At 47.2% G+C, this 11,667-nt stretch overlaps 1 protein-coding gene across 1 annotated transcript; it reads right to left on the minus strand.

Annotated features, from left to right (window-relative positions):
• Positions 1-340: 340 nt before the first annotated feature.
• Positions 341-9,214, minus strand: LOC307111067 (large ribosomal subunit protein uL11-like; the record flags this gene model as incomplete). The annotated part of the gene is made up of 9 exons (XM_079790770.1): positions 341-361; positions 492-604; positions 984-1,070; positions 1,602-1,683; positions 2,034-2,132; positions 3,529-3,602; positions 3,899-3,962; positions 8,739-8,924; positions 9,044-9,214. The coding sequence occupies 9 exons, from the start codon at positions 9,212-9,214 to the stop codon at positions 356-358; spliced, it is 882 nt and encodes a 293-aa protein (XP_079646896.1). The 3' UTR covers positions 341-355.
• Between the last annotated feature and the right edge of the window lie 2,453 nt (positions 9,215-11,667).

Consider the following 11,667-nt stretch of genomic DNA (forward strand, 5'->3'; position numbering starts at 1 on the left):
GGGCCCCAACCCACCAAATGATTTGGTCTAGGATGAAGAACTTCATCACCCATGTAGTTAGGCTGCACTACAAGTTTTCCTTCTGGCCAAGAACTATTTCTTATGAAGAGCTTCAGGAATGTCTACAAAAACTGCTGAGACGTCTTTTCTAGATGTCTTTCATGAGAGCTGCTGCCATAGAGGGCAGAAATCTGTTACTGGTAAGATAACAGATGCCCAGAATGGTGCTTCCACGGGTTCCCCACTTGGTCCCACCAACCACCTGACCACAAAGAACCTAGCTCCCCAAAGAGAGGCCACATCAAAAAGTCCACTGCTTGTCAAATGATCTTTGAGTCCTTTTCCTTTGTGGTTCTTAACTCTGTAGGAAAGAAGAAAGAAATCCTATCAGTGGTATGGAAAAAGGTCTTCTCAACCCCACTACTGACCAATTCTAAAACTCTTCAGCTTTCACCCTGATTTTAAGCAAACAAAATACAGAAGTCACTTACAGCCGGACATTCCTCTGCACCACTGTTGATATCATCTATGATGTCATGCGGGTGGCGGCCATCAACATTGCACCCCACAGACTGGGCAGTCCCCAGGATCTCTTTAATGGTTCCTATAATTAAAGAAAATGTGGCATTAGGTGGGAAACGCCAGCCCCTCACAATCCTCAGACACCACTGGGAACATCCATTTGAGTTCCACAGCAGAAAGTGTCATAAAATATCAGAAATAAACACCCCGACTCCCCTACTTGAGAGCTCTCATTTAGTTATGCAAGGCCTGGATGCCAAGTCTCCATGGGACCCTTCATACCAGATTAAACACATCTGGCCCCAAATCACCATGATCAAGCCACATTTTTCAAACCCAGAAAAGACTAAACCCCAAATTTTGGGTCTTAAAGAATTAAGTTTCCTTTAAAATGGGAAAAAGCTACCACTCAGTGAATATGCCCCATATTCCAAGGTGGTTCCATGTTGTCCTGCTCTTACCAGAGAGTTCTCTAGCTAAAGATCGGTGCCGCATCTGTCGGGCAATGCTGACAATTTCATCGAATGTGATATTTCCACTGTGCTTAACTGCAGAAAAAAGAAAAGACAGCAAAAGCTTTGTCACAACCCAAAGCCAGAGCAGACCACACAATGTCCTCCCTCAGCCATTCCTCGTTGTTCCCAAGCTTTCGGCACAGAGTCCTCCACGTGAAGAAGAACCCTGTTTCCTAAGCTGGGGTTCAGTTTCAGCTCACCACTGGAATGCACCAGCCAACAGGAAGTGGTCAGGTGCAGTGGCGGGTGGCTAAGGGCAAAATCAAATCTTCACCAATCTTAATGTGTGACTGTTTCAGAGATGAGAAAAGGCAAGCTTATGTTACTGGGGTCAATCTATTCAGAGTGTCACCCAGCTGAGAAGCGCTCTCTTAATTCATCATTCTCAGTTGTTTCACCCCGAATGGCACTTCATGATACTGCCTGACTATGTAACAGCCTGCCATCAAGTCCCCATGCCATCAAATCTCTAGTTCTCCTTAAAAAGAAAGCATGCAGCTAAGAATCAGGCATTATGCAGACACCACCACTCACAAACTGCCCAGTGACAGAAAGGCCACTCACTGTTTTTTTGCTTCTTTCTGTCTCTTGGCGGTTCTTTAAGGGCTTTGATGATCAGGGCAGAGGCAGAAGGCACTACTTCAATCTGCAGAAGAGATTCTCAATGAGTAAGCCCTACCCCAACCTCCAATGAAGACGATACTGCCACACAGCTTGGTTTCTTGGAGACCATGGGGCAGACACTGGACTTGTGGTCCATTCTCAAGTAATTTTCAAAATCCAAAACACGTCCTAGCCAAGGAGACATTAAGCTGTTTGCCCAGGGACACACAGTGACAAGAGTTACTATTTGAGCATGTCTGAACTTGCTCTTGGGGAAAGCTTTCCCCACACATAAAATTGCTCTCACCACTAATGGTAGGTGGCCATGTCAGTAAAACCTCCCCCCCAGGAATCCCAGAGGGTAGCTACCCTGCCCACCCTCAAACCAAGTACCTGGGCCTGTCTGTTCTGAATGGTCAGTTTCACTGTAATCCTCAGACCCTTCCAATCACCAGTTGCTTTGGCGATGTCATCACCAACCTTTTTTGGAGACTGTAGAAATAAAGGTTATAAAATCATATTGTGCCTCAAGTTTAAGGGTCCTGAAATCCTATCCAGTCTTACTCACTCGCCAATACCCCAAATCCTCCTATAGAGCACACAGGAAACTGAACACACAACTGTACTTACCCAATCAAGGCAAGGCTCTCAGAATAGTATAAACTGGAAACATTAAGTGGGGTGAGGCTTGTTCAGGGTTATAAGCTGCAGGCCAAGGGCCATAACGGGCCAAAATTACCTACCTACCCTCTCAGAAGGACCTATGTGATAACGTAGGGAGAAAATTCCCACACTGGTTACATTCAGATCATCTGGAGACCTTTCAAGGTATCAAGTTCCTGTGTCAGGCCAACCCAAGTCTATCTATGGGGATGGAGGTCTGGGCATTTGCTACTTTAGAATTTCCCAGTGACCACCAGGAAACATGTCCCGTTAGTGCCAGCAGCGCTAAGGGCCCAGAACGGTGTTAAGACCCTGGTTAATGTGTGCAGATAAGCATAACCTATGGACACAGACAATGAGGGAGGGGGGAAGGTTGGAAGAGGACAATGGGGGAAAAGGGGACACATGTAATACTTTCAACAGTAAAGAATTAAAGAAAGAAGACACTGGTTAAGCAAGACCAACGTGGGAGAACACTTGGGACAAGAGACCACTGTGCAAGGAACAAAGGTCTCATGATATTTGGGGAAATCCAACTTCAGTAAAATGGGTTAAGAGGGAAATAAGACTGGTCGTAAGTAAAGCTGGTCACATTAACTATTTGGTTTGGAGCAGAATAGGAAACACAAGCTATTATCATGTTCACCAGAATCTTCACCCAACATCCCAGTTAAGCCTCCAAACAGTGATTATGCCCACCTCCCGCACTAGAAAACAGGCTAAGCCTTAACCGGTTTGGCTCAGCAGACAGAGCGTCAGCCTGTGGTCTAAAAAGTCCTGGGTTCCATTCAGGTCAAGGGCACATGCCTGGATTGTGGGCTCAGTCCCCAGCATGGGGCGTGCAGGAGGCAGCCAATCAACGATTCTCTCTCATCATTGATGTTTCTCTCTCCCTAGACCTTCCTCTCTGAAATCAATAAAAAGAAAACAGGCTGAAAGTCACTAAGCCACCTAACTTCAAAACCCTCCCGTGGCCCCTCCAGCCTCTCCCTCAGGTACTCACACAGCGGTCAGGAGGCAGTGGATTGGAAGTCACCGCTTCCAGGGACTGGGTTCTATGCTCATCGATAACCTTTGTAACGCTCCTCCTGGCAGTTCAGTGCACCAGAGGTTTACTGGGGATGGAAGTCGCCAGCGCCAATGGCACCTCAGGCACACCTGTGTTTGCCAAGGCAGCGCCTAACTGCTCCCAGGGAAGAAACAACCCACCGCGAGAAGGACTTACCAGGCCTAGGGGGCCGATCTTGGGGGCCAGGGCAGACGTGGCACCCACTTCGCCACCGGTGCACCTCAGGTATACTGGGAGGAAAAAACCGGTAAGTCCTTCTGCAGAGTCCCAGCCGCAGCCCTCTCCCCATCGCTCCGGGCTGGCCACGCCACACTTCGCCTCTTCTCCAAACAGCACCAAGAACCTCGGGGAGGAGCGAGGCGGGCCACCCCCTCGTTGGGCGTGGACGGCTCCAACTGCCACGAGGACCCGTGGCCTTCGGTTGGGCAACGGCTAAGGAGGCCCACCCCAGGCCGGCGTGGAGGCAGCCGGACTGGCAGCCCACCCAGTCTACGGGGGAAAGCGCCGGAGACAAACCTTACCCTACGCGTGCGGGCTGCATCGCCGCCGCAGGTGCTCCGGTCCTCCCTCCCCGTGTGCACGTGGGGAAGCTGAGGCCCAGACAGAGGAAGAGGCTTGGCTAGGACTTCCCGGCGCCCCGAACGCGGCACCGGAAAAGCCTCCGCGGTAAAAGTAGGAATTGCGGAGGGTCCGAGAGACAGAAAGAAGCAAAAAAACAACAACAACAAAAAACCAAAACCCAGTGAGTGGCCTTTCGTCACTGAGCAGTTTGTGAGTGGTGGTGTCTGCACAACGCCTGATACTTAGCTGCATGTTTTTCTTTTTAACGAGAACTAGAGATTTGATGGCATGGGGACTTGATGGCAGGCTGTTACATAGCCAGGCAGTATCATGAATACCATTCAGGGTGAAACAACTGAGAATGATGAATTAAGAGACCACTTCTCAGCTGGGTGACACTCTGAATAGATTGACCCCAGTAACATAAGCTTGCCTTTTCTCATCTCTGAAACAGTCACACATTAAGATTGGTGAAGATTTGATTTTGCCATTAGCCACCCGCCCCTGCACCTGACCATTTCCTGTTGGCTGGTGCATTCCAGTGGTGAGCTGAAACTGAACCCCAGCTTAGGAAACAGGGTTCTTCTTCATGTGGAGGACTCTGTGCCAAAAGCATGGGAACAACGAGAAATGGCTGAGGGAGGACATTGTGTGGTCTGCTGGCTTTGGGTTGTGACAAAGCTTTTGCTGTGTTTTCTTTTCTCTGCAGTTAAGCACAGTGGAAATATCACTTTCGATGAGATTGTCAGCATTGCCCGACAGATGCGGCACCGATCTTTAGCTAGAGAACTCTCTGGTAAGAGCAGGACAACATGGAACCACCTAGTAATATGGGGCATATTCACTGAGTGGTAGCTTTTTCCCATTTTAAAAGAAACTTAATTCTTTAAGACCCAAAATTCGGGGTGTAGTCTTTTCTGGGTTTGAAAAATGTGGCTTGATCATGGTGATTTTGGGCCAGATGTGTTTAATCTGGGTATGAAGGGTCCCATGGAGACTTGGCATCCAGGCCTTGCATAACTAAATGAGAGCTCTCAAGTAGAGGAGTCGGGGTGTTTATTTCTGATATTTTATGACACTTTTTCTGCTTTGGAACTCAAATGGATGTTCCCAGTGGTGTCTGAGGATTGTGAGGGGCTGGCGTTTCCCACCTAATGCCACATTTTCTTTAATTATAGGAACCATTAAAGAGATCCTGGGGACTTCCCAGTCTGTGGGGTGCAATGTTGATGGCCGCCACCCTCATGACATCATAGATATCAACAGTGGTGCAGAGGAATGTCCGGCTGTAAGTGACTTCTGTATTTTTCATTGCTTAAAATAAAATCAGGGTGAAAGCTGAAGAGTTTTAGAATTGGTCAGTAGTGGGGTTGAGAAGACTTCTTTCCATATCACTGATAGGATTTCTTTCTTCTTTCCTACAGAGTTAAGAACTACAAAGGAAAAGGACTCAAAGATCATTTGACAAGCAGTGGACTTTTTGATGTGGCCTCTCCTTGGGGAGCTAGGTTCTTTGTGGTCAGGTGGTTAGTGGGACCAAGTGGGGAACCTGTGGAAGCACCATTCTGGGCATCTGTTATCTTACCAGTAACAGATTTCTGCCCTCTATGGCAGCAGCTCTCATGAAAGACCTCTAGAAAAGACATCTCAGCAGTTTTTGTAGACATTCCTGAAGTTCTTCATAAGAAATAGTTCTTGGCCAGAAGGAAAACTTGTAGTGCAGCCTAACTACATGGGTGATGAAGTTCTTCATCCTAGACCAAATCATTTGGTGGGTTGGGGCCCAGGGCCTGCAATTCAAGACTGTGGTATCCATTCCAGCACACAGCTGGGGTTCACTGATTGGATAACAAAGAAACCTGACCTGTGTCCTTGATTGATCTGAGTTTATGTGAAAGTGAGGGTCAAGTATACTTCTAAAGTTTAGCTACAGCCTAGTCCTAACATTCTCTTGGCTTTAAGCCAGTAACAGATTATAATCTGTTTTCACCTTTTTCCTCATCATCCCTCTGTTTCTTTTAATCACCGTTAGAACTTATCACTCCCTTTTCCTTTAATAGACATGCAATGGATGGCCACCTGGACACTGAGATAAGCTACACTTGAGTAGCTTGAAACACCACTTGGGAATGATTAACCCAAGAACTTTTGTCAACAGGCCTTTTAGTAGGTGGTTTTTAGTCACTCCAGGTGCAATCAGGGTTGGAGAAGACACTAGTGGAAGGTGAGGGAAAAATAAGGGGTGAGAATAGTTGACACAAGCTTCCTTATAGCTGGCAGCCAGTACTGGGAAATCTCTCCCTGAAGTCAAACGCATACCTAACCAAAAACCAGGGAAAGCACACAGTGGCTTGTAACTGCTGAGATGAGATCACCCCAGTTGGTGTAAATGGCAGCAATAGGACCCAGGTTAGTGCAAAGTGGAAAAGCAAAGGGAACTGCCCTCCAGTGGGGAAAGCAGGGATAACACCCCTGCCTCTGGCCCAGGGAGAGCATGGCTTCTTCAGGTTGTCCCTCCCTGTGAGGGTGTGCCTTATGGAGAGATTTCAGGAACTCAGCCCCCAGACACCCTCAGCTTCTATCTTTCCAAGGCTTAACAGCTGAAATAAGCACTAGGTCAGTTCATAGAGTGGACATTGTGTATAGCAGTGTTACTTAACTTGCACCTGGGTGTACATAGGTTTCCTTTATATATATATTAGAGGCCCGGTGCACAACATTTGTACACTGGGGGCGGGGGGGGGGGTGGAGTACCTCAGCCCAGCCTGAGCCCTTTCTCAGTCCAGGACCCCTGGAGGGATGTCCGCCTGCCGGCAGGGAGCAAGCCTAAGCTGGCAGGTGGACATCCCCTGAGGGGTCCGTAGCGCTGAAATGTTCCAGCCACCGCTGCTGCACTCACCAGCTGTGAGCCCGGCTTCTGGCTGAGCGGTGTTCCCCCTGTGTTGAGTGTCAACCCCCTGGTGGTCAGTACGCATCATAGCAACCAGTCGTTCTGCTGTTCAGTCAATTTGCATATTAGCCTTTTATTATATAGGATATATATAATTTTTTTAAATTGATTTCAGAGAGAAAGGGAGTGGGAGAAAGAGAAACATCAATGATGAGAGAGAATCCTTGACTGGCTGCCTCCTGCACGCCCCACACTGGGGATCGAGCCCATAAAATGGGCATGTGCCCTTGACCGAAATCAAACCTGGGACCACTTAGCCCACAGGCTGACACTCTCTCCACTGGACCAAACCAGCCAAGGCTATAGGTTTTTATATATTTGGCATTAAGGCATGAATCCTTCATCACCTACCCTCAATGAAATTGTAGCATTAAATAGTTGGCCCTAGAGTCTTCTCCACTTGAATTTAGTTCCTCAAATCAGACACTTTGACCCCATTATAGAGAAATGCTCTTTCCTGGCCAGAATTCTTGGTTCTTTTGGTTTCTTGCAAGTCATTCAAGGAGGGATAACCATTGCTAAAATACCTAGCATTTAAGTAGAAACCAGGTCTTCCATTGATTTGATCATAGCTTTATAAACTAAGGTTTCTGGAGTGCTTGGTACACAAAAAAGCACTTAGGCCCACTGAATATAGGTAACTAGTAATTTCAGTTGGGTCATATAGTTGACAGATGATGTTAAAGAGAAAAAAGCTCCTGAGACCTTCCACATGAAATAGTCATTTTATTAAGGGTACAAAAGCATGTTTCCAGAGGCTTTCAAGCCATCAGGTCCCCATCCACATTGGTCATGTTCGCAGTTACTCTCTAGCATGGAGGCTCTGGTGTCTAATGAAAGCTGACCTACACCTGAAGGCCTTCCCACACGCTACATTGGTGGGGTGTCACACCAGTACGAATTCTCTGATGCTAAGGCATGAACTCTGGTTAAATGCTTTGCTACACATTGCATTCGTAGGGCTTCTCTCCAGTGTGAATGCCATGATGTCTAATGAGGGCTGAGCTCTCACGGAGAAATTTCCCATAGTCGTTACATATCTATGGCTTCTCCCGAGTGTGGGTCTTTTGGTGGGTTATAAGATTTGTACTTTGGCTGAAGGCCTTCTTTCATTTCTATTTCATTTGTATTTCACGTTTATGGAGTCTCACTTCTTTAGGAACTCTGTTGTGGAGAAAGGACTGGTAACAGATGGAAGCTGTTTCCCTGTCCACAGTTCCTATGATCTGATTCCCCGGGGTGTATCTCTACCCTTGTGTTTTGCAATGATTCTACACATACAGTCTTCCAGTCTGAAAAAGATTTAGAAAAGCAATTTAAAATAAGTTCCTTTGGTAGAAGAAGAGAGAATACCGAAATACAAAAGGCTGGAGGAGTTTGGCTGAACTCGAATGCAGACAGGTTTGATGCTTCACTTCTTTTCACCCAGAACCTTAGTGGTTTATGTTTCTGTTCTAGACCATGAGTAATGACCAAGATGGCTTCTCAGGGACATTAGCTCACATTAGCCTCCGCTTTCTTTCTTTTTTTTTTTTTTTAAAATAAATTTAACAATATCTCATTTTATTACAAACCTGTCCTTGTGTTCCAGAATTGATGGCTATTTAATATACAAATCAATGCACTCTGATGGTAAGGCATGAACTCTGGTTAAATGCTTTGCTACACATTGCATTCATAGGGCTTCTCTCTAGTGTGGATTATGTGATGTCTAACGAGGGCTGAGCTCTCACGGAGAAATATCCCACAGTCGTTACTGTGTGGCTTCTCCCGAGTGTGGGTCTTTTGGTGGGTTCTAAGATTTGTACTTTGACGTTTCCTCCTCCTCTTCTTTTATTATCCATAAGAAACTTACTTTTTCTACATTCTCTTTTAGAAGCTGCCTGTTCTTCTTGGCCAACGTCTGACTCTGCCTTCTGAGGTTATGATTTTCCTCTTGGAAGTTCTCCTTCTCACGGGAGAGCACCTCACACTGGCTGCCCAGCTTCTTCAGCGAGATTTCCATGCTCTGCTGGTCCTCCTTGGCCCCTTCGTACTGCGCCTGCAAAGCCTCACTTCCCGCTGCAGGAGCTCCAGGGAGGTCTGCATCTCTTTGCTCTGGGTGAAGAGCTCCTTTTGCTGCCCCTTCATCAGCTGATTCCAGAAGCTGACTCTGACTACCTCCTGTGGCAGCCTCTCCTTCTCTTGGGCGGCCAGGGCATTCGCCTCCTGTGCCTGCTTCAGAGCCTCCCTCTCAGGGTTCAGCTCCCGCAGCTCCTTCCTCAGCTCCCGCAGTGCTGCCTCGTGTTGGAGCTGGTCCTGCTCCCTAAGCCTGAATGCTTTGCTCTCCATTTCCAGGGAGACTCAATTATGTCTGAATTCCTCCTGAGGCTCTTCATTTGTATTTCACGTTTATGGAGTCTCACTTCTTTAGGAACTCTCTGTTGTGGAGAAAGGACTGGTCACAGATGAAAGCTGTTTCCCTGTCCACAGTTCCTATGATCTGATTCCCCGGGGGGTATCTCTACCCTTGTGTTTTGCAATGATTCTACACATACAGTCTTCCAGTCTGAAAAAGATTTAGAAAGGCAATTTAAAATAAGTTCCTTCGGTAGAAGAAGAGAGAATACTGAAATACAAAAGGCTGGAGGAGTTTGGCTGAACTCGAATGCAGGCAGGTTTGATGCTTCACTTCTTTTCACCCAGAACCTTAGTGGTTTATGTTTCTGTTCTAGACCATGAGTAATGACCAAGATGGCTTCTCAGGGACCTTAGCTCACATTAGCCTCCCCTTTCTTTCTTTTTTAAAAAATTTAACAATATCTCATTTTATTACAAACCTGTCCTTGTGTTCCAGAATCAATGTCTATTTAATACACAAATGAATGCACTCAGAAAATCGACCATGTTAACATTTCTTTCTCAGTACATTAGCTCAAGCAGAGAAATTCTTTATAGAACCCAAAGCACCAGGTTTAGTACATCCCAAATGAGCACCTTTAGTAAGCAAGAGGAAACAATGTGTCAGGAACCTGGCCAAATACACACAGCAGCAGGTGAGACCCCTGATGCAAACAAATGACTTCCCATAGAACATAAACACAGAGTGTCCCCAAGAAAGGTACACAGAGGTCAGACTTCTGATAAAATTGAATGACTCCCTATGGAATGTAAACATAAGGTGGTCCAAAAAATGGGCACACAGTGGAAACAAATAATAAATTAACTCTTATAGGAAAAGAGTGACTGCCTTTTGAACATAAATATAGGGTACCCAACCACCCCCAAATGTACACACAGATGAGACTCTGGTGGAAGAGAATGACTCCCAGTGAAACAGAATGTAGATTTCCAAGAAATGCGCACACACTTTAACCGCTGATAACTCAGTGAATTTTCACCTCTTTTCAAGTTAAACTGATTCGAAGAATGTGTTTTCTTTTTGGATTTTTTTGTCGTTTTTCATAAATGAGGGAGGGTATTTGGTGGAGGCACTAGTAACCGGAAAGGAATGTCCAGTGTCTGGAAAAGGGAGAGCCTATTTAGCAGGGGGTGAGATATTCAAGGATGACTAGGACTGAAAGCGTTTCAACAATGCCGGGCTGGCAGGTGGAGAGTGGTGTTTGTTCTTCCTTTCATTCTTTTTGCACCAAGCGGCTAAATGGTTATCCCCAGATAGATAACCTTTTGGAGGTGGCCCGCTGGGGGCCTCTCTCTCTTGCACCCAGAACGAGCATGATTGGGGTGGCCTCCAGTGGCTCGGGAGAGTGTCTGGGGTCAGCTTCACTGGTGCTCTAGAACTGCTGTGTTCTTTATGTTTGTGTTGTGTGTGTGTGTGTGTGTTAACCCTATAGCACCTGGTATTCCCAGGCGGTCTCCCATCCAAGTACGAACCAGGCCCGACCCTGCTTAGCTTCTGAGATCAGACGAGATGGGGCGCGTTCAGGGTGGTATGGCCGTAGACTAGAACCATTGTTTTACATTTGATGGAAGGCTGTGGCTGGAATCCACCACTATTTCTTCCTAGGAACAGGAACCTGGGACTCGTAGGTCCATGACGTTTCCTTCTCCTCTTCTTTTATTATCTATAAGAAATTTACTTTTCTACATTCTCTTTTAGAAGCTGCCTGTTCTTCTTGGCCAACGTCTGACTCTGCCTTCTGAGGTTATGATTTTCCTCTTGGAAGTTCTCCTTCTCACGGGAGAGCACCTCACACTGGCTGCTCAGCTTCTTCAGCGAGATTTCCATGCTCTGCGGTTCCTCCTTGGCCCATTCGTACTGCGCCTGCAAAGCCTCACTTCCCGCTGCAGGAGCTCCAGGGACGTTTGCATCTCTTTGCTCTGGGTGAAGAGCTCCTTTTGCTGCCCCTAAATCAGCTGATTCCAGAAGCTGTCTCTGTCTACCTCCTGTGGCAGCCTCTCCTTCTCTTGGGCGGCCAGGGCATTTGCCTCCTGTGCCTGCTTCAGAGCCTCCCTCTCAGGGTTCAGCTCCCGCAGCTCCTTCCTCAGCTCCCGCAGTGCTGCCTCATGTTGGAGCTGGTCCTGCTCCCTAAGCCTGAATGCTTTGCTCTCCATTTCCAGGGAGCGACGCAGCAGGGTCTTGTAGCGGCTGTGCTCATCCGTGAGGGCCTGGTACTGCACTTTATGGATGGTCTCCCAGTGCTGACTGTGGTCTTTTTCCTTCTGGATTGCATCTCCAAGTTTTCTATCTGCATCCAGAGCTGCTGGTTCTCCTCCTGCAGCTCCGTGCACTTGACGCTGCATTCCTGCAGGTCACGGAGGCACCCCACCACTCCTGGACTGTG

The sequence above is a fragment of the Cnephaeus nilssonii genome, assembly GCF_951640355.1.
Source record: "Cnephaeus nilssonii genome assembly, chromosome: 14".
In the NCBI taxonomy this organism is placed as follows: domain Eukaryota; kingdom Metazoa; phylum Chordata; class Mammalia; order Chiroptera; family Vespertilionidae; genus Cnephaeus; species Cnephaeus nilssonii.